General features: G+C 51.7%; 1 protein-coding gene across 4 annotated transcripts in view; it reads left to right on the top strand.

The window, feature by feature from the left end:
- The window catches only part of ASTN2 (astrotactin 2), a 320390-nt gene that overhangs the window by 160572 nt on the left and 136817 nt on the right, over positions 1-23001 (top strand). For 2 of the 4 annotated variants that reach the window (XM_069031598.1, XM_069031599.1), the window contains exons 11-12: positions 8704-8854; positions 20956-21122. In XM_069031598.1, the coding sequence (XP_068887699.1) occupies positions 8704-8854; positions 20956-21122 (318 nt within the window). Of the gene's footprint in view, positions 1-8703; positions 8855-12777; positions 12825-14351; positions 14416-20955; positions 21123-23001 lie in introns of those variants that run through there. The other 2 variants (XM_069031600.1, XM_069031601.1) reach the window with 2 other exon arrangements.

Here is a 23001-nt window from a genome sequence, read left to right as displayed (position 1 = left end):
GGAAACTGGCACAGCCAAGCTCTTGTTTGGGCCAGAATATATGTCTGGTTTAAATGGGAAAATCCTTTAGCTCATGCCTTGGGAATGCTGAATGAGCCAGGACCTGAAATCTTGGTTTGCTGATGGCTTGGAAGGGTGGAGACAGGGAGAGGGTGGCTGGGTGTTCCTGCCTTCTCCAGCATGGGACTTCCCATGCTGGGAGTGGATGCAGGTGAGGTGGTGAGGAGATGCCCAGAGCTCGTCACGGCACTGAGTTTGAATGGCAATTTTGCCATTAATGACATTTTTTTTTGCCGTGGCACGTAGAATCCATGTGAAGCTGTGTTGTATTTGAACCAGCCTAGGTAGGGCTGCAATCACTGCCTGGTGCTGGGGTGGCCTGACCCAGCTCATGATGTTTTCAGCCTTTAATAATTTAGGGCGAGAGATCTCAGGCCCTCTGTCTCGGCTTTTGCTTGATTGCTTGTTTTTCTAAGATTTCTGTTTCTCCCCCCAGGCAACACTGTTGCAGAGGATTGAGGCAGGCGTTTTGTGGAGGGTCCTTTTTTAAGAGGCGAAGAACAGCCCTAATTTGTCCAGCTCAAAAGTGCTTTTGAAAACCTTGAATTGCTGCACACAGCGTGAAGCCTTGTTTGGTGTTAGCAGTGAGAGCCGGCAGCGATCGTCCGTGCCCGAGTACAGAGACAGCAGCTGGCCAAAAACACCGAGTTTGGGGCTGGTGGGGAAGGGGAACTGGGAGGATGGGGGAGAGGAATGGGCTATACTGGGACAAAACAGGGAGGGAGCAGGGAGCCATCAGGGAGGAGCGGGCCCAGGTGATTTTGGCCCAGAGAGAGCTCTGCCCACCGAAGGCTGAGTGATGCTGTGTCCTGCAGCTGCTGCTGGAAAATGTCCTCTTTTTCCAGGCTGAGCGCCTTCCTCCCTGCCCAGAATAAAACCCCCAACAGGCTCCCCTTCAGCAAACCTTACCAAGTTTTCAGAATGCCAGAGCTGGGAGGTGCCAGGGTCGGTTTGCTGTGCAGCCTTCAGGCAGCCCCTCTGTGCATATGCATTATGGAATCATCTTTAATGGCATGATCATATCCTAGTTTTTCACCTTTGCCTCGCTCAGCACAGCTGATGAACCTGCTCTGGGAATGATCTGCATTAATGTGAAGCTGTAAAAACTTCAGCTGAAGTCAATGAGAGCTGTACTTTGAGCAGGGAAAGTGTCATTTAATGCTAAGCACTCTGAAAAATCACATCTAAATGTCTCAGATTTGGTGCACGTAACAGAGTGGATGTTTTTTACATCACTGTGCCTGTGCCTTGGCTCCCTGTCTGTAAAATGGGGATGATAACAGGGAGATTGGGAACTTAATCACTTTATTTGTTGTGAAATACTGCTGCTTCTCCGTGTTGAGTAAAGCATAAGCAAGCCATGAGGAGCTAAGTAATTGTGCATGCAGAACGGTGCCTGGATAGAGTACAATAAAGTAGGAGCTATGTGTCCTCCAAGGAAGAGAAAACAAGATCCTGGGAAGCTGCAGATGAAGTCATTTGCAGGGGCTGAGAAGCTGTGGATGTTCGTAGGTACCCAGGGGTGGGTTTTGGGATGCCTAAACTGAGTTCTGGACTGTTCCAGGGGCTCCTGGCTGAAGCTTGGCACCATCACCTTTGGCATTTGGGGAGAGATAGGTCCTTAGGATAACCCTCCTGTATTTGGTCTTGGAGTCAACACCCTCATCAAAGGCAGAATTACCAGAGACTGCATTAAGGTTGTCCTGGCAACCTTAATTCTTAATTTCCTTAAGTTTTGGGTATGTGACCTCACAACCTTTCTAACTTCATGCATTTTTCCTGTGTGCCCAGGCCAGTGTGTACCCACATGGCATGGCCATGGCTCTGTTCTTGGCATGCCTGATGGACCTTGGTGTCTCCCTGGCAGTGCCCATCGTATCTGCTGGGGTGGTCAGGGGGGAGATGATGCTTGGCAGTGCTGCGTTTCCTCCTGCATGCTTGCTGTGGCATTTCTGTCCCACTGAGAGCACCTGCTGTTTTCCAAGCCCCTGTCCCATCCCATCCCATCCCATCCCATCCCATCCCATCCCATCCCATCCCATCCCATCCCATCCCATCCCACGTTTTGCTGCTGAGGTTCCTGACACACAGGAGCATCCAGCAGACTGGAAGCACATCCTGCTGAGTTTGGGATGGATTACAGACCGCAGCAAAGCAGGTACCAACACATGGAATTCCCAGCACACTTCCCGACCGTGCTTTGCCATCCCTCTTAAGGCTCATGTGCCTTTTCTTAACCCCCCCAGCACTGACATTGCCTGGGAGACTGAGCCAGCACCTCCTGCATTTCCTTTGGCTCGTGCAGGGTTGAAACCTCAGCCACAACTTTCCCTGAAACAAGAAAAACACGCAGAATTAAAACTGTCTTGTTTAATTCATCTGTGATACCCTGGTCCTTCATATGGCAGAGCTGTGCTGGCTCTGGGGGGCTGCAGCAGGATGCAGGGTCCTTGTGAACCCAACATCCCCTGGGATGAGCTTTCCGAGCTCGCTTTTATCCCGGTGTGTTTGTTTTCGCTTTGCTTTGCTGTAATTAAATTCCTGGCCCTTCTGCTTGCAGAAGTGAGCTTCAAAACACTCCAGCAGAGGGGTGGTTTTATTGAATCTCCAGCAAATTATTGAAGCTTGGTGGGGAATTTTTCACACTTTCAACCTCAAGGTTTTTGGGAGAGCGTTTCTGCAAGTGTTTATTATAGTATTGCCACAAGAAGTGAGAGTACCCGGAAAATTTATAGCAAGCAGCTCATCGGCTGTGGAATGTCAGCACAGCACCGTTGAAATGCCTTCTCCAGTGTCACTCAAGTGAGGATGATTTCTGCCAGTTGAGGACCTGGGTAGTGGTTTTTCTTCAAACCTTCCAGCACTATTACAGTGGCTGAAAAGTGGTTGTCAGTGTAGTGGGCAGAAAATCACTTTTTTCCTACAAAAAATAATAAACCTGATGCAGACACAGCTGGGACACCTGGTTAAAGACAGAAGCTTCAGCTTGCCAAAGTTTCAGGCTGGGAAGTCCCCAGGTGAGAAGTTGCCACCACCTCATGAGTGCCTTCAGTGCTGGGGATGGACATTAACTTTTCCAGAGCATTCCAGCTTGGTCCGTGTGTGGATGGACTTGCTTGGCTCGTGGTTCAGTGCTGTAGGAGATGGTTGCTGCATTCTCCAGAGAAGCAGATATCTGGAAGGAATCCTTCCCTGTGAGGGTGGGCAGGCCCTGGCACAGGGTGCCCAGAGCAGCTGTGGCTGCCCCTGGATCCCTGGCAGTGTCCAAGGCCAGTGGGATGGGGCTTGGAGCAGCCTGGGGCAGTGGAAGGTGTCCCTGTGCATGGCAGGGGGTGGAATGAGGTGAATTTTACGGTTCCTTCCAACCCAAACTGTTCTGTGACTCCATGACTAAATGTTGTAGGGATGCAGGAAAGGGCTGTAGAGAGAACAGTCTCTTGCTGCAGGCAGAATAAAAATTAAAAGGCTTGAAATCCCAGAAAAAACATATTCTGTTGCATTTAAATTGGAGACCACTTTTCTCAGGTGATCATTTATTGCATGTTCATTATAATTTGGGTGTTTAACTGGATGGCTCTCAGCACAGAAGAGCTGAGCCTGTAGTGCAGCAGACCCAGCTGGAATTGTAGTGTGAGTGTGGGAAGTGCGAAAAGTACTAAAAATAACTTTGAAAACATCTTCAGTTGGCCATCCAGCAGCAGCGAGCACTTTTCATCCTCTGCTCTTGTTGCCTTGGCTGCCTGTCTTAAATGGGAAGAAAATCACCCCCAGTGTACAGAAGCTGGGAGCTAAAATGAATGTTTGTGACACACAGGGGGGTCCTGGTGGGGACTCCCCTGGGCAAGGGGTGGCTCTGCCTTCGCTGAGGGCAGGAATGCCACGTGCTGAGGCTGCAGGTCCTAAGGCATCACAGGTGGTGGCAGCAAGGGGTCCCCAGGGCTCTACTTGCAGCCAAGGTCCCAGTCCCATGTGCTGATCAATTCTTTGCTTCTGAATCTGGGCTTTGCAGCTGCAGCTTGGGGTTTTATTGGTTACATATAATTATAAAAAATGTGATTTTGAGTTTTACAGTCCACCCTCGGCTGGGATCCGTGTGTCGATCACCCTTCGTGCCCATTTCTGTGATGAATTTTGCAGGCCATCGTGGGAGAGCTGCTCAGAATTGCTCAGGCAAGCAGCAGCTGAGCTGAAAAGTGCAGAATCGGGGTGTAAATTGCTCTGTCCTGGTTTGCAGGTGCAGCAGCTCTGAAGTTCCCTGTTCAATGGAAGTAGAAGCAATGCGAGGTGCTGGGCATGAGCCCTCCTGGCTGGGCTGTGCTGGGTGGTTCTGGGTGAAGCTGCAGGTGGCACAGCATCACAGCCTGTGCTGCTAGTGGGCCCTGTCTCTAGAAACTCCAGAACCTCAAGCTCCCACCCTGATCCCTCTCGAAACCCAGCTCAGGGAGCAGATGGCACTGGCTTAGTCCCCAGCTCGCATTCTTTTATTTTTCTCAGCGATGGTGAACTTTGTAAGGCACTGAAGTCTTTAACCATTAGCAGGCAATAAAAAGGGGCAGCAGAGTTGGATAACACCCACTAATCCCCTTCAGGATGAGCTGGAAAGAAGAGCCACTGCAAAGCTCTGGAGCTTATTCTGGGATGAGTGCTTTGGAGGCTTTGAGAATTGTATGGTGTTGGTATTTCATGAATAAATAACCCCCAGCGGTATTTGTCAGTGAATCTGCTTCATTAATGAGACCTGGAACAAAGCAGGAGGGTGGAGGAAAGTGTTTTTGAGGGAATCCAGGCGAGTGCAGGTGGTGGGAAGTGGGATGGGGCCGTGGGAGGATGGGTGCCACGGTCTGCACCATGGGAGCAGAGTCAGGAGGGGAGCCCTGCTGTGCTGCACCACTCTGGGCATTTGTGGCATGAGATGTTGATAGAAAATTGGGTTTTACTGCTCCTGACTGTGTGTTCAGTGGGTCCTGGCAGGGAGGGGAGTGTGTTTCATTTATAACTATATCATTTGGGTGTCTGCAGGTGTCCTTGGAGGGCTGGAGAGTTAAAGAAAGTGTGTGTGTGTGTGTTCATGATGTTCATGTGCTTGGGGAGAGGATCTGGCATTAGCAATTAGGTTGCTCTCTCCAAAATGCCCTTTTTGACAAGACCTGGCTTTGGGTCAGTGATGGATTGCCCTGTCCTCCCAGTACACCAGGTGCTGAGCCCTGCCTGCTCCCTGGGGTTTTGGCAGCTGGGTCCCGCCAGGGCCACTGGCAGCTTCCCTGGGCTCTTTGATGTGCTTGGGGCACGGCACAACTGCGGAGCCTTGTCCTTCTCCATCCCGCCCTGTCAGAACGGATCGGGGGCTTAGTCACTGAAATTCAACTCAGAGAGGTGGAGAACAAGAGCTGTTCTTTTGCAGGCAGCTTGTTACTGCAGGGAAAGTGATTCATCCATCAGGGCTGGTCTAATCTGGCACCCGGGTGGTGGTGGGGATGGCTGTCCCCCGTGGGCTCCCTGCAGTGGTGGCCAGATGCCTCCATCGCTTCTCAAGTGTCCCCTGCCTTGTTGGCACTGCGTTCTCTCAGGGCTGGCTCTGGAATCTGAGAACAGGAGCCCCATACAGAGGGCAGGGAAGGACAGGCAGGGGTCACTGCCAGAGCTGTGTGGGTGGAAAGTCATCTGCTCCGTGTCACGTGTTGCCGCAGAAGGCAGGTAATTAATGACTGCTCTTCGCTCCCAAAATGAAATGGAGCCACTGAGGCTGGCAGTGCCAGGGACTTGGCAGCACCTGCCTGCACCGAGCCGGGCTCCTCCAGCCCCTCCAGAGGCAGATGAAAGTGAAGTTTGCTCCCAGCTCGCTCCGAGCAGCACGTCAGCCTCTCATGAGCTGCCTCCCGCTGCCAGGGCTCTGTGTCGAAGGGAAGCTCCTCTCTCGAAGGTAACGACGGCCAGCGTGGCACTGATCCAGCCGAGCAGCCTCCCTGCGCCTGCCCCCACCCACCCCTCTCCCAGATGACACCTGAACACTTCCCTGCGGCTCTGCTGCCAACCTCCCAGCGAGGTTAATATTTTAATACCCTTAATGGCTCATTCCAGCTCGCCAGCCCTGCCCGGGCTTTGGCAGGGGTCATCCATTATGCCAGCCTTTGGAGAGTGAGTTTCCCGTTCCCATCCTCAGCCATCCCGAGGGCAGGAGGTCAGTTTGTGCTTCCAAGTTTTAATTAAAGCATGACGAGCTGCTTGTGCCAGCCCCAGCTTGGTGCCATGTGGGATGAGCCGGTGTCTCCTGACAGAATTCTGTCTCTCTGGAGCAATCCTGTGCAAGGACCCAGCCCCACGATCTCCTTTCCAGCAACCAAAGCAGCTGCAGCTCCTCACCTTCTCCTTCCAGGGACGTGGGAGCTGCAGGAAGGTTGTTTGGTGGCTCAATGGAAAAGCCAGGAGGGAGGATGGGAGCACGGTTCTCCTTGCTGTCCACCCACGATGAGAAACCCCCTGGGAGGACCAGATGGGGCTGAGCCTTTGGGGTGGGTGGTGGAGGAGCTGTCATGGTTTGTTGGTTTTGGCTTTTTAAAAATACTTCTCCCTACATGAATAAACAGTGGTTTTAGTTAGTAAATAATATCCCCTTCCTCCCCCCATCTCTCCAGCAGAAATACGTGCCCTGATCTAATATATCCTGCCTTTCTCACTCCCTCATTTCAGAGGAGCTGCAGATCCTGGTGGGAACAGAGTGCTAATAGAAAACGGCCTCTAAAGATAGTTGAAACATGACCAAGAAAGGACAGAGGGAGATTCATCTCCTAATATGCTGGAAAATCTAGGAGGTGGGCCAAGAAAGGGAGAATATCAGGAGCTTGATTGCTAAGAGTGAAAAGTTAATTGGGAAGCATTAATTGGGGTGAGAGCGGGCAGCACAGACGTGAATTTGCTCTGTCCACCACGGTGGACACGGAGCTGCCCCAGCGCTGGGATAACTCATCCACCCTGGCCCATGGGGATGTGCCAATTTACTATTTCTTGCAGCTTTTAATGGTGTTTTCCTTGTTGAAAGTCCCAACTTTTGGAATCCTGTGATTCCCTTGAAATCCGGAATCTAAAAAATCATGATGTCAATACTGCATAAGGCTGTATTTGGGTTTGGTCTCTGAGGAGTTTCTAGCCCTCCAGTTTGCAGGGAAAAGCTTGGTTATATAGCCTAATGGCTCAGAAAGCAGAAAGCAAATTCAGGGGAGGAAAATATATTAAAAAAAAACCCCAAAACAGCACAGCAATTGATTTATTTTTAAAATCTCATCATTTTGGTGCCAGTTTCATTATATTCTTTTTTAATTCCTGACTCATGGTTTTCTTGAGCGCTCCGTGTTGGCAGGGCTGTGTGCGTGAGTGTGACGGCGTGTGAGCTCAGGGGCCCTCTGCTGATAGAGAACGCAGGGCTGCTTCCAGACAGCACTGCCACGGCCCTCCAGGGCTGATGAATATTCCTTCACTGCTGTTTCATTGCCAAGCAGACTGTTTTCACATTAGTGTCCCCCCAAAAAGGGACACTAGCGCTGGGCATTGAGTCATTGCGCTGATGGCCGAGCAGGGGAGAGGCTCAAGGAGAATAAACCATGCTGTGACTCCCAGCATTGCCTCAGGGGTATTGAGGCCAGAGGGGTCGGGGTTAATTTGCAGCCTCCTGTGTGTGAAGATCTAATAAACAGCCTGTGGAGGTCATGCCTGTCACTATCAGTGACTTGTTCCGTGGCCTTCCTCTCTCTCTGATCACTTTGTCTCTCTCCTGTCAGTGAGAGGGTGATGGGTTCTGTTGCCCAGGATGGGTTGTGGGTATTGGTTAACATATAAACTGTGCATTGAAGATGAAAAATATCTTGGAGATGCTTAAAGCTCTTGACAAGCATCTGTGTTCCTTTTGCAGGAACCCAGCAAAGGCAGAGTGCCTGAATGCTTTGTCACAGGCAAAATCTGCTGCGTGCGCAGCTCCGAGAGGCAGGGCTGGGAGCTTCCCAAGGCTTCACATGGCCTTGGAACTATTCCTGGGTGCTCGTGCTTCTTGCTTGCTTAGGAGAGGGGTGTCGCAGCACAGCACTGCCTGGGGCTGTGCACATCATGGGCTGGAGCAGAGCAGCAGAGCTGTGCCTGCAGCCCCATCCCTGCATTATCTGCTCCCCATCCCCATCCCAGCAAGCATGAAGCCAAGTTTCATGTGTCTTTCCAGCTTTGGCAGTGTCTGTGGGGTGGATGTGGGTGATGGTGATGGACGGGGTGTGGATGCTCAGGGAGGCTTGGCCCAGCTGTGAAACATTCAGGAAGAGTTTTATGGCTTTGGATTTGCTGTTGTCTAGTGTAGGGCTGGATTCACGCCCAGCTCCGGGCTACTAATGAAGCATCTCCTGGTTGCTAGTTTGCATAAAACTGGTGGATAGTATCTTTGAAACCCCATGACTGGTTGAGTCTATGAAAGATGCCAGAGTTATGCAGCAAATTTATTACACAGCATAATCACAAAGCCCTCATTTTCTTGGGAAACTTCCTTTGGCTCGGTATTGCTAATCAGGATGCAGGGATTTTGCCAGAGCAGCTCTCTGTGGACTGCCCTGCCTGTGCCCATGCTCTGCCAGCTCCCTGCCAGCCCTAACGGTGCCTTTTCTCTCCAAGGGAAGAAGCGATGCTGTCCACCTACTTTGAAACCATCAATGACTTGCTCTCCTCCTTCGGGCCCGTCCGGGACTGCTCCCGCAACAACGGCGGCTGCACCCGCAACTTCAAGTGTGTTTCGGATCGCAAGGTGGACTCCACGGGCTGTGTGGTAGGTGCTGGGGCTGTGGGGTGGGTACTGGGGCTGTGGGGTCCCCAGGACTGGCCTCTGGTTTGCAGACAAGCCAGAGGGAGATGTGACCTGCTTCCTCTGGCCAAGGGGATGTGTGTGCTGGAGGTGGACTTCCCCCACTGCTGGGGCCTTCACAGCAAGTCACAAATGCCTGAAGGACTCCAGGGAAGCAGCCCAGGTGCTCAGATGAGCACAAGAAAAAATGCTTGAGGCTGGTGGTCATTTTCCTGCTTGGCAAGAAGCAGGGGTGGAAAGCTGCCTCTCTTTTTCTCCTGCTTCGTGCTTCCCAGTGCAGAAGAAAGATGAAGCATCCCCCCATTCTATCTACCTTTGGGCATCTCTGACACCCTCAGAGTCTTGATTTGTTTCTGAACATGCTCATGTCTTGCCAAACCATCTACTTGTCCCAGGTTTTGCAGAGTCCAGAAGGTCTTCTAGACCCTAGACCATTATTTTTGGTCAGAGGCTCTGAATCAGAGAATCATAGAAGGGTTTGGATTGGAAAGGACCTTAAACATCATCTTGTCCTCGCCCCCTGCCATGGGCAGGGACACCTTCCACTAGAGCAGGTTACTCAGAGCCTGGTCCAAGTCCCTGTGAAGTGTTCCACGGAGGTGTTCCCAGCCACTGCTGCCCAGAGGGGTTTTGCTGTGCTTCCAGGTGGGAGCAGCAGAGCTCAGCACCTCGCCCAGCTCTAACCCATCTCACCTTGACCTTGACCTCAAAGTCTTCCTTTCCCTTCGTGAGGAGCCTGTGGGAATGCAGTATGACACGAATGGTGGAAACCTGGAGCATCCCTCTTTGTCTGTTGTCGAAGCCCCTGCCTGCCAGGAAGCCATGGTGACCCCGAGGGGGTCCAGAGCTGTTACCCGCTCCACCAGCCCCTCAACCACGTACTCACTGCTCCTAAACCCCTGAAAGCCCTCATCTGGCTGCCGCAGAGCCCCCTCGCCCCATCCCTCCCATCTCAGCAGACAGGAGATAAGTGTCTCTTTATTTATTGAAGATGTTTGTACACGGCAGCTGGGAAAGGTCAGGCTGGAGCCGCGCTGTCCCGGGGGGAGGCGTTTTCATTATCCCCTTCTCAGGTTGCTTGTTAAGGCCATTTAGCACAACAGCCTTGATGTGTCACCAGCAAGGCCTGCTGCCTTCTCCCCCTTGCAGCTCCTCTCCCGTTCCTCCTTTCTTTTCCCATTGCCATTTTTTTTCTTTGTCCCCCTTTCCAGGGATCAACTGCCTTTCTAGTCTTTTGGGGTGTTTTCTCCCTTTTTTGGGTGTTACTTTGCTCTGAATGCCAACGTGCTTGCCCAGGCACTGTCAGAAGCCATCAGGGCGCTGATCACCTCACGCCTCTGGGAAGTGATGCCTCTTTTTAAAGTCAGGATATATTAACATAGGAATTGTCAATAAATTACACACCTAGTGCTGGCATGTGGAGAGGCAGAAAAGGACAACTGTGTCACTTGGGGAAGATACTCCCAACTTCTGTGATACCCGACTGAGGCTGTGTGTAAAGAGAAAGGACCTTGTACAGTGCGGGGAGAAGGGAGGAGCAGCAGGAGCGTTCTCCTGGAGTGCATCCCCTCCCCGAGAGCCATGGGTGGGAGGTGACACATGGGGACCACAGGAACCCCCATCCTGCACATCACACCAGGCTCCTGGGGCCATGCATCCCCTGGGGACAGGAGACCATCTCTCCCCACTCTGCTCTTCACCCCTTTTTCTCCCCACTGCAGGAGCATGAGGCTGCTCTGTCCTTCTCCACAGCTCCCAGTCTTGGGATGAAGCTCTCCAGTCGCAGCCTGAAGACAGCAGAGCTGAGCTGCCCCAGGGGAGTGTGGGGACAGCCACTGCATCCCACCCTCAGTCCCTGTCTCCCTGCTTCCTTTTGGGCTGACACCAGCCACTGCTGCTTCCCTGCTCTCCCAAGCCCATGCAGTGTTTTATTCTCATCATCTGCTGTCGGTCCCTGGCAAAGGCGGGGTGTGAGGAGAGGTGTGGAATGAACTGTCCCCACATTTCTGACCACTCTCTGTGGCCACTGTCCAGGGAAAAACCTATTGGGTGGGCTGGCAGCACTGCCCCCAGCCCCGGGTGGTGCTCACGGTGCTGAGCGGGATCAAAGGGGCTGGGAGTGGAGTCTCAGAGCTCACACAGCCCCGGTTTGAGACATTCTGGTACTTTCTTTGCCCGTCCCTGTGCTGCCCCTCCTCATCCCACTCCTGCTCCTGGAGCCTGCTGGGTGTGAGCTGGGCTTCCAGTGCAAGCAGGGATGGGGTCGTGTGCTGCAAATTTTCAGGGATGTCAGTTAGTTTTGAAGCTGAACTGCTGTGAACTCAATTTGCCAATTTGGAAAGTGCTATGGGCAATATCGGGATGTAATTTAATTAAGCTATCCCCTTTTTATAGAGTTCAGGGAGCATTTGCCTACTAATTTTAGCACTAGGTTTGCTCCAGCTTTACTCTGGACACAGATTCACAAATCATGACATGTTGTTAATCTCTACCAGTCAACAGTTTATTAATTTGCTGAGGACCACAGAAGTATATAATCAGTGGTTCATCAATCAAGGCTAAATCCAACAAATGTTCCAGGCAGGTACTGAGCATAAAATATACATGCAGCCTTGTAAGCAATTAATACACCACAGAGCTGGAGCTGAGCGGCTCAACCAGGGAGCAACACAAATCTCAAAGATTTCTTATTCCTTTTATATATAATCATCATCTGTTACCACTTCCTTCGTGCCCTTAATACGGCTTCCAGTAATTCTGCAAGGACTGGGATGCGTTTATCTCTGGGTTTTTAGTGGTGTGGGCTCTGCCATTTCCTAATTGTTTGGCCTTAGAAGGTCTCTGTTAAAAAGTCGAGGGTGGATTGCTCGCAGCTGGTGCTGGTGCCTGGCTGAGTCTCCTTGGGCTGATGTTGGAGAGAAAAGAGGGCATTGCTTGTCTCAGTTAAAATCCTGCTTTTTAGGCGTCACTTGAAGACCCTAAAGCAGAGTCCCCACCCACAGGGGTGGCAGTTCCCCACCTGCCATCCCCCACTTCCCGTGGGATCCCTTTTTCCCCCCTCATCTCATGGCTTTCTGTTAGTTTTATGTGTACCCAGTAGATGGCATGAGTGCATAAAGGGTTTCTGCAGTTCTTTTCTTATCGGAGGCCTCTTTTTATTCAGGTAATTTTAAGAACTATCAGCTGCAGCCTTGCCAAGACCTTGACATTGCTAACTGGAGCCTTGTTTTTGAGCCCTAACATAACCAAACAGCCCCCAAGCTTTAGAACACCTGCTTCCATGCTGCTTTCTCTTGTTGCACCCTTGAACTGATGATGGATCTGGTCAAGCTGTGGGAATTTCCCAAGAAAACAAAATCCCAGTGAATTTCTCTGAATCCAGCGACTCTGCACATTGAGTCCAGTGTGTGTTTCATACCTTCTTGCAGGGATCACAGCAAACCAGGAGAAAGTGTGCTGGAGGAATAATTCAGACTACATGCTGTAAAGGAAAGATCACTGATCTTTGCTTCTGGCACGGTGGTAGCTGCACAGCCTGGAGGGACAATGCTGAAGGAGGGAAGATGCTTAACCCTCATGTGTTGGTGATTTATAATTTGAGATGAAAACCTGTGAATTGGTCCTGAGAGACTGAAGGAAACACCTGCATCATGGCTTAAATTCAGGTTTTCCCAGCTGTCTCTCAGATTGGCTTCGCTCACTGTTGCCAGTCCTCTCACCCACCTGAGGAGAAGGGGGGTGGCTTCCATGTGCATTTTTGAGCCTAGAAAGGCAGGATTGCAGCCCCAGGGAAATAAGAGGGGTGAGGTTGTTTTCCCAAAGGAATGGGAGCTTTGGCCTTAGCACATGAGCTGGGCAAGGAGGTGCTCTGTTCTCTTCCAGTGCACGTTGGGCATCCTTGGCATCGCTGCGGGAGGAGGCAGCAGCAGTACAGGTGTGCAGTGAAGGTGTCTGAGCCTCCTGGTGCCTCCCAGGACAGGGTCTCCTCGCTGGGAGGACCCCCTGGAGAAGCAGAAGGGCATGAGCTGCCTCACTGTGGGTGAGGATGGCAGCTTGGGGTCTTGGGCCAAGAATTATCAGAATTAGCCCCTTGTTTGTTTAAGGTGTGAGAGGCCTGCCTGCAGCAGGGGGGGGCAGGTGGTGTCTGATGGCTCTGTGATGTCTGTGTGCCTGCAGGTGATGGGCAGTTAGTTCTTTAAGGCACATTAGAGTGCTACAGGGGCTGAGGATGTTGCAGGTGGATGTGGAAGGGCTAAAGCGTGTCTGTGCTCCAGGAGCCATCCCATCTTGGAAGAGGTGTTGGCAAGAGCTGGCAGGGCCTTGCCCAGCCTGGGCACTGGGTGCTGCTGTTCTGCACGGACATGAAACCCTGCTGATCCTCACTGGCTCCCCTCTCACAGGCTCAGGTCTCTCTGGCAGAGATTTCCTTCTAGTCTGAGCAAGAAAAAAGTGCAATTTGCCTATGAGGATGATCTGAGCTGTTCCTCCCTGCTACAGCAGGGTCAGCCCGTCAGGAAGGAGAGACTTTGCCTGGCTCAGCAGGATGCAGGAGAGAGAGCATCCACCAGAGAGTCACTTTATGAAGTTGTGGCCCGCAGTGACACTGGTGTGGTGTTGGTCCCAGCCTCTTTAGACACAGAAGGAGGAGAAATTTGGCATGGTCCACACAGGCATATAAGCCTTAGCACAGCTTGTCTGGGGCTAATCCTTCCCTTGCTCTCTCCCACTCAGAAGGATGGGCTGTTCCTCACTGCTGCAGAGAAACAGCTTAATTTAGGAGTGTAACCATTTCAGGGAGAAATGGGATTAGAAATGAAGGAGCAGGGCAGTGGCTACTGCTTTGGTCTCCTCCTTCCAGCACAAGTCACCCAGAGGTGACATGGGGAGATGCTTTGAAATTATGTGGGTGATGATGAGAACTTATTTTCCTGGGGGGAAATGGGATGTTTGGGAGTTTCAGCCCCAACCAAAATGCTGTGCAGAAATGCTTCACATATGTGAAAATTCCAAAATACTTTGGTTCAAAACATTTCCTTTCTGTAAAGGGGAGGGAAATGTTTAATTCCAGCACTGTCATCTGGAGCTTTGTTTTACATTGCTTTATCCCAGTGTACAGCCTGAAATAAAAACAAAATTAGGTGGTGGAAACCAAAACATTTAAACCTTGTCAAAATTAAATGCTCTCCTAATTTCCCAATGAGTTTTGAGATGTAATTGATGGAATCCCACAAAGCACTTAAGCTTCATCAAATCTGCATTTTTCTGACAGACAATTGTTCATTGAAAAATAAAAACTTACCCATCCCTGCCTTGAGAGGCACCTAGCTAATTATGGGAGAGATGCACACACCAGGGAGGGAGATGAGGAAACCAGTCTCTCCTAATCCCTTTAAAGTCTCGCTGGCTCCCTGAAGCAGGAGCTGACTCCTTTTGCACATTGTGGTTGGAAGCAGAAGCCCCCTGAGCTCAACAGCAAGCCCTCCTCCAAGAAACCTGTGGTTTTGGATTTTAACCCATTAATCCAGGTAAATACCTGTGTTAAAAATGGGATTTGAGGACGAGAGAGGAGGAAAGGGTGGCAAAGGCTGTTGGGGTCAGTGTTGGTGGTGGGTGGGAGCAAACCACCCACCTGCTTTTGCTTTCAGAGGGGGTTTGCACCTCGTGGGCAAGAGGCAGCTGGTTTAAAAGCAGGTGAGATAGTTCAGGAAGCACTGAGGTGAGCTGGAGGTCTCTGCCTGCACAGGGAAGGAGTGGTTTGGGTGATAAAAGCCCTGTTTTCTCCAGTATTGGCTTTTTCAGCAGCGTTCCTTGAGGGCTTGGTCGGTGCCCCTCTGCTCCTCACCAGGCTGGGATGCTTCGTGTGCTGTGGTCACAGCTGGCCTGGGGCTTTGGGACTGGTGTGGGATATAGGATTTGGTGTGTAGTGATGTGGCTGGGCTGCACCCTGGAGGGTGAGTCAGGTGGGGCAGGGGTTGATTTTCTATTTTCTGGAGGTTTTTGGAGGTGCCAGCTTCTGCTGTGACTGAAAATGCCCCAACAGGCAGGAGATGCCAGCATACCCCAAAACAGGCTGTTGGTGACTCCTGGAAGGGAAGCAGATTTCCTTGCTCCAGGAGCTTTGAACACTTCTTTCTATGTGCAAGGCATCCCACCAGCTGCTTGAAAGAAATCCCGCCCTCTTGGAGTTGAGATGCAGACATACACAGAGTGACTTGCCTGAGAGGGTTCACTGGAGTGGTGGCCAGAGGTGAGGAGATGCTGCCTCATCTCCTGGAGCTTCCATCTCCTCCATGGATCCCCCATCCCACTTTCACAGAGGGACCAGGCTGAGAAGCACAAGCAGCATGTTCTCAGGAGCCTGCAAGACAGATGGGTTTGATTTTCTGAGGCTAAAATAATGATTGATGATCTTTAAAGGGAAAAGGAAGCAGGGGAAAAGGAGGGAGGGGGGGAAAGAGTGGGAAGATAATGAGTGTTATTTCAGAAAACAGTTGTAATGTTCCCCTCTGGGAAGAGTGTTCCCCTGCAGTGGGGTGTCAGGAAGAGCTCTGCTACAGCTGGGGTTGGTGAGGACATCCCTGCCCTGAGGAGGCGAAGCAGGGGTGGCTCTGGGGAGCCCTTTAGCAACCAGCATTTTGGTCCTGTTTTATCAAAATACTGGGAGAAGAGGGATAAATCTCACAGAGACTGGGCTGTGTGCAGCCAGGCTCTGTCCTGTTGCTGCTGAGGAGCTTTGCTCACCAGGGGCCTTCTGGGTCAAGAAAATGAAGGCAGAATAAGCTAGAATTGTCCAAATATATATCTATATGGACACAGAGGGGTTTACTGCATTTGTATCATTTCTGAGCTCCAACAAGCAAATAAATACATGCCAGTGCATAGACAGGAGCTCATTAAAATGCTGGCACTTGCTTGTACCTCAGCAGTGCCTCGGATTAATGTTTTTGTCTCACACTGAGGAGGTTCCTCGGTGAGGAGCGAGGATGCCTCGGCACAAAGGGGGGTCATTAGGGCCTTTGGAAATGATCCTCGATGCTCTGTGGCACTGAGCCACCAGCTGATTGTGCTGCCTCGGGCCAGCAGTGCTGGGGATGCAGCTTGGGGTCCTGGGTCTCGCCTCTGGAGGCATCCAGGCATGGGAACAGTACCTGGAGCAGCACTGGGAGCACTGGTGGCAACTCCCCTCTGTGGTTTTCAGAGCTGAGGGGATTCGGACTCATCTGTACCCCGAGCATCACCGCCAGCACCTGACACAGAAGTGTCTGACTAGAAGGCTGCTGTTGTTGAGAAAACAGAGTGGAATAACAAAAAGAGCAGTTTACTCTCTACAGAAACACTTTATTAAGTATTCTGGTTTTTTAAACTTAATAATGGAAGAGAAGAGCTGAGCTGAGCAGCTCTGGCAGGCAGCTCAGATGGAGGAGAGCGGGTGTGCTCCTGTCTGGGGGATTCGTGTCAGTAATGATTTGCCTTCCAGTGACCCCTCGCCCATCTCGCTGCTAATGAGCTTTGCAAACGAGAAAGCGAGCAAAGGCCCCTTTTTTACCTTACAAGAGCAGGGACTTGTCCAGGTATTTATTTTCCTAAGGCACAATCTCGCACAGCTTCTGTTGTGTGCTTGTGTTCTTTGCCCCTGAAGATGATCCTTCCCCCATGGCATTTGCTCTGGCCGTGCTGGGGATGGGGGTGGTGGTGGGCAGAGGAGCTGTGCCCAGCCCTGGTGGCAGGAGGCCACCCGGTGCCACACGGGTCCTGCCCCAGCTGGCACAGGCTTCCCATTTTGTTCCAAACCACAGCCCCTGTGTGTCAGTGAGGCTGGACCTGGTGTATCCCCAGGGGTGGCAGTGTGCATGTGGCACCAGGCCCTGCCAAATCTGCCACTCCGTGTCACCTTGGAGACGTCATTTAAAAGGGAAAAAAGCCTGTTTCGCAAAACAACAGATAAAAATAGCACTTCCTATTCAGCACATCCGTTCCCCATGTGTGCTCAAAATTCATTTGCTGACTGCAAGCACAGGAATAAGGACCTGGGTGCTCTGGGATGGGCTGGTGTCCAACTGTGCTGTCAGCCAAACCGTGTGGAGCTGCTGGTGGTTCCTTCTCCTCAGACCCCTTGGCAGCAGCAGGGTCGGAGCGTGGGAGCTGAGGGTCGTGTTTAGCCTTCAGGACCTGTGTTATCAGTGCTAACACGCAACAAGGCAAGAAAGTTTTCTTATCCAGTGCCAAGGGCGATTTTCAGGGTTGTCTGTTGGCACGGAGAAATCAGTTCACTTCTGCATAGATGGAGTGGATTTGCAAGACCATGGAATTGTATTTGTATGATAACAGCTTCTCCTTGGATTTTGAGCACACTGTGAGTTGGAGTCTCCCCCTACATCTCCTTTTCCTCTCCATAGCATGGATTAAGCACCAGACCCTTTTCCCAAGCTCTGAGCTATATTTCCTGGTCAGATCCATGGATAAAAGTTGGGCTGGGAATTGGAAGGGAACGCATGCAACATGAGTCTAACGTGGTAAACCACAAACAGCTTTGTCTTTTGAATTGCTGGGGAACAGTGTGGGGATCCCTTTGCTCCCATGGCTAAATAAATCCGTGCTGTGTGTGCATGAGGGGTGTGCAGAGGTGTTTGACCAGGACCTGCTGGGGCACCACGTCTCACCAGCTTTCCTCCCACCAGGGTGGGACACCAGGGTGCTCGCCCAGACAGAGTTATTGAGCAAGTTGCTTATTGATTTTGTAATCATTTTCCAACAGAGCCCCTCGTCCTGTGTCACTGCCAAGGCAGATTGCAAATTGAACTGCACCTAAATTGATGGGGCATTGATTAAAACTCACCATAATTATTGGTTCTCTGCTGCCCGAGCCAGGCAAATCAATGTCAGCAAGAACAGATCTGCTCCTTTATAAAAGCCCAGTGAGCACAGGGTGAGGACTGGCTTTCCAAGCCCATCCAGAAGCTCAAACTGACCCATCAGGAGTCAGGATTAGCACAAACTGGCTTTTTCCATGGTCATTTCTGACTCCTGTGGGCAAGAACCTAGTTGCACCCAAATGGACTTCAGTTTTCCCCCTGAAAACTCTATCTATTGGTGGGACATCCTGGTGGGAAATCCTCTGCTCCGGGGCAGGGAGGTGTGTTACAAAGATTTATAAGCCCAGGGAAGCTATGGCTTCCCCAAGAAGTGTCCAAGGCCAGGTTGGACAGGGCTTGGAGCAACCTGGGACAGTGGGAGGATCCCTGCCCACAGCAGGGGAATTGAGCTGATTTTTAAGGTCTCCTCCAACCCAAACCATTCTGTGATTTATTGTGCTCGGTAATTCCTTCATCCACCTATTCATCCCTGCAAAACCCTCCATGCAGAGGCTGGTGTTGCCTGGCCAGTACTAATTGCCAAGTTTGCTGATTCCCCTGGCTCTCCTGAGCAGGGACACAGCCTGTGTTTTCACACTGGATCCCAAAGCTTTCTGTCCCTGGAGAGCTCCGTGCTGCAGCACAGCAGCTGACTGGAGAGGCGGCTCTGCTCCGAGCAGGGATGGATGTGGAGAGACAGGAGTGCTTTCCTTTGCAAATGCTGTGCTGAGCTACTTGCCTGCTGTAATTAATGAGTATTAGGATGCATAATTATGTACTGAAAGGAAACACGTTTCGTGGTGGTTAAGAGCCAAAACTGGAGGAATATCCCAAGGGTGGCCTCAAGCAGAGTAGGACGAAGGGAGGGAGGGCTTTGGTGACCCACTAACCCAGTCACGGAGAAAGGACCGTCTTCTTCCTCTGGGGGCTGGAGAAGTGCTGAGCTCAGCTCATGGATCTGTGCCAAGGCAAGAATTCCAAGTGACAGCGCAGAAGAGCTGTGACTGATCCTCTGGCTGTGGTCCTGCAGCTCCTGCTGCCTTACAGTCCCATCCAGTTGCCTTCAGCACCCTGGAAGATCCCTCAGGATCTCTAGAGGGCACCTGAGCAGAGCCCTGGGCCACCCTATCGCCGTGGATGTGGGGAGAGCAGCAGAGAGGCAGATGTGGTGCCATGAAGCAGAGATGCTGTTTGCAGCCAGCCCTCCCCATGTCCTCCAGGGAGTTCCTCTGCCAGTTTGCACAGCTCTGCTCTTACAGTGGGGCTGGCAGGCAGGCAGGAGACCACAGGAGATAAGAGCTGTATCTGCAGATTCACAGCCACTCTCATCCTGGTGCTGTTTCCCAGGCAGCTCCGGGGTGGTGAAAGCACAGATTGTTCTCAGTGTCCTCTCCTCCTTCATTATTCTGTACGTGCACCTGGAAAGCCTCCTGCTCCCATGTCTTCTGCTGCTTCCTGCTGCTAATTCCAGAGCTGTGTCTCTGGGACCCTGCCTGCTCTGCAAAGATGGACAGCATCCTATTCCAGAGCCCTTTGCTGCCAAGATCCTTTGGATGGAAAAGCCTTGTGCCTTCCCTTCTCACCTTAACAAGTGTCCCCAAGGATGGTGCTGAGGTTTGCAAGCTTCAGAGCTGAGGGCATGGGAGGCAGTGAGGGATCTGAGGGACAACTGGCACAGAGATCAGCACATCCCAGTTGCTGCAGACAGGGCAGAAGCAGTTTTGATGCTGCTGTAGGGAAGAGTCATGGGGTTTCTAGGAGGTGGAGAGAAAGATGGGGACAAACCTTACAGCAGTGTGATGGTTTTAAACTGAAGGAAGGGAGGTTTAGATTAGATATCTGGAAGAAATTGTTCCCTGTGAGGGTGGGCAGGCCCTGGCACAGGGTGCCCAGAGAAGCTGTGGCTGCCCCTGGATCCCTGGAAGTGTCCAAGGCCAGGCTGATGGGACTTGGAACACCCTGGGATAGTGGAAGGTGTCCCTGCCCATGGCACTAGGGTTGGAACTGGATAGTCTTGAGAGCTCTCTTCCAACCCAACAATTCCAGGATTCTGTGATGGCTCAGTGTGGGCCAGGACTCTCTAAAGCCCCTTTCTGTGGTCCCTGTTTCCTTTTTAAGTAGCCAAGATTGAGTGAGGCTTGGCAGCCCATCTCCCATCAGGACCCTGCCGGTGTCAGTGAGCCAGGGTCCAGGGTCTCCTGGACTTTTATTAGTATGTGCAGCATTTTGCTCACATGGAAAATTGATTTTCTTTTTCAAGCACAAAACATAGTGGTTTTATAACCTTTCTTCTGCTCGACAGAGGCCATTTATAACCTGCCTTCATCACTACCTGTGCCGTCTCCAGTCTAACTCATCTTCAAAAAATTCCATAATGCATTTTTAATTGTGAGCTGCTCCTGGAAAAGATTTATTTATTTTTTCAAGGCCTGGCCTTTTTGTTGTTGTTTGTGTGCATGTGTGTTTGGTGAAAAGGGATAAATAACCAAAGTGGAAGCGTGCTTTAATCTGGGTGACAATTTATCGATGGCATTTGCTGCCTGCTGGCTTTTATCTTTTGGGGCAAGGAAAACAAGCTGGGGAACTGGAATTAGAAATTAGAGCCATGCTTCCCTCAGCCATGGAAAACTGATGAGCCTGGGCTACCCTCCTGGCTGCCCCAGACCTGCCTCTGGTGTGGGCTGCATCAAGCAGGCATCAAGATCCTTTTGGACATGATTCCAAGGCCATGCTTGCTGGCCTGCCTGGCATGGGTTGAGATGGATTTCTGGGTCATTCTCAAGCACTGAGATGGTTCTCTGGGCTGGTCCCAGGTGTTGAGGTGTTTATTTCTGGGTTGCAGAGGAATTTTCTGCATTTTGGAGGAGCAGGTAGCAAAGACAGAGGGTTGTCACGCTTTGCCCCACACTGGCTTGAGGCTTTATTGCCATGTAGTTTTGCTGCCTCAAGGGTTTCACCCTCTTCCAGAGGGAGGATGAGGGGGGAGGTTTTGGCAGCAGCCCAAATCCTTGCCAATGGCCCTTGCCCCTTTCCCGAGGGCTGTGCGAGGTGGCGCGGGGTGATCCCATCCGTCACTCAGGGCAAACTCATCATGGAAAAGTTCAGCAGCACTGGCTCTGGGATGGGATGTGTCCTGGCAGGGCACCCACTGGGCAGTGCCTCCACTGGGGAGGGTGCACAGGTGACCTTTCCACGTGTCCTCTGTCGCTGCAGTGCCCCGAGGACCTGCGGCCCATGAAGGATGGCACCGGCTGCTACGACTTCTCCAAAGGGATCGACTGCTCCGACGGCTTCAACGGCGGCTGTGAGCAGCTGTGCCTGCAGCAGACCCTCCCTCTGCCCCACGACCCCTCGTCCAGCACCATCTTCATGTTCTGTGGGTGAGTCCCCTCCAGTGCTCCTCAACGGGCAGACAAACAGCCCCTGCCCTTCTCCACCCCTGCCACCTGCTGTGCCACCCAGCCTGGAGCTGGGTGTCCAAGAAAAAGGAGGCTGTTGATGGAGCTGACTTCCAGCAGGGAACAGGGGCACCTGGTTTGCCTGAGGGAAGTGTGAGGTGCAGTGTGAGCAGATGCACCTTCCTCCTCTCCCCCACTGTGTGACAGAACAGTTTGATCTGTGACTCACCGTGATGGGACCCAAAAATTGCTCATTGTGTGTTGGAGGGGAAGGTGTAGGACTTGTTTAAAAAATACTACTTTTAAAATTTACTTTTTTTCCTCCCCTGTGCGCCTCTTAAAATAGAGTTTCATCCCTAAATTTTGGCCGGGATCTTACAATCCTACACAATTTAGCATTTTCTCTCAGGAAAATCTCCCTGGCTGCAGTGTGCTCTAAAAGGAGCTCAGTGATTATCTGGCTTTATGCTGCACAGCTGCAGCCATCCATCGCCTGCCCCAGCCCCACGGCTGGTTCACACTCTCAGGCACACTCATGGGGACCTACTCCATGTCCCCGTGTGACAGATTAGGATGAAGAACAAGAAAAAAAGCCCTTTTTGGAAAGCAAATGCCCACAAGCAAGCAGGGGAGTGAATTCCTAGCAGTAACTCCAAGGAGCATCCGTCAAGTCCCGATGCTGCAGGTGCAGCAAAGACCTCATGCAGCTCTGGCTGCTGCTGGTGGTCCCCGGGAAGAGCAGCCCAGGGAGCTCAGCCTGTGTCAGCTTCTCCTTTATTTATCCCTTTTTTGCTGGTTTGTTGTTTTTTTCCCCCCACTACCTTATTTTTTTATTATTGTTTAGCAGCACGGAGTGACTGAGTCACCAAAACAGAGCACGTTTTCTGCTCCGTGCCTGCAGCAGGGGTTGCAGGGAAATTCATGTGGGCACAGCAACCTTTGTGGGGAGGGTCTAGAAAGTCTTGGGCCATTCCATGCTCTCCACCCACACCCACATGAATCTGCATTTCAGCCTTGCATCCCCAAGGACAGAAACTGTTTCCCTTCTTGTTTTTTTTTCCCTTCTTTTTTCATAATCCCTTTTCAAGGCTGAGCTGTGCTTTGAGAACAGGCAAGGAAAAGCGTGACAGACAGGTGGGAGTTCTGCTTGCAGTAAAATGCAGTAGAGGAAGGGGAGAGGGAAGCAAGCCTGGAGATGGGGTTGGTGTTAGCAGAGCACTGGGGCTGTGGGGAGGAAGGAGCAGGCAGGGAACAGAGGTTTCCCAGTAAGGTGGGAGCTGAGGAGAAGGCTGGTGGAAGAGGAGGAGAGGCAGGATGGCACGTTTACAAAAGATTCCACCGAGGTCTCCAGTGTCTGTAGTTAAATCACATCCCAGCTGCCTGCCTCAGTTTCCCTTCCTGTCTGTTGAAGATGAACATGTGAATCTTACCCAGAGTAGGCTTGGAAGTGGGATCAAAGAGCAGAAGAGCAGCCAGGGTGGAGCTGCTTCCTTTCAGGAGGGTATTTCTGGGTGGAAGAAGAGGCAGGAGCTTGATTTTGCTTTGCTGTGGCCTGGGGAATGTTTGTACCTGAGCAGCGGACACACAGTGGGCTCAGCTCTGCTCTCCAGCGTGGGGGCAGCTCCAGGCAGGACAGCATGGAATCATGGAATGGTTTAGGTTGGCAGGGACCTGAAAGCTGCTCTTGTTCCACTCCCCTGCCATGGGCAGGGACCCCTTCCACCCGAGCAGGGTGCTCCAAGCCCCACCCAACCTCACTGCAGGCAGATGGGCTGTGCTGCTACAGCAGGGAGGGGAGTTGGAAGCCAAGCCCCCATTCACTGGTCACCCAACCCAGCCAGGGCAGAGGCTTTGGGCTCTG

This window comes from Aphelocoma coerulescens, chromosome 17 (assembly GCF_041296385.1).
Source record: "Aphelocoma coerulescens isolate FSJ_1873_10779 chromosome 17, UR_Acoe_1.0, whole genome shotgun sequence".
Taxonomy (NCBI): domain Eukaryota; kingdom Metazoa; phylum Chordata; class Aves; order Passeriformes; family Corvidae; genus Aphelocoma; species Aphelocoma coerulescens.
This window is presented reverse-complemented; position numbering and strand designations above follow the sequence as displayed.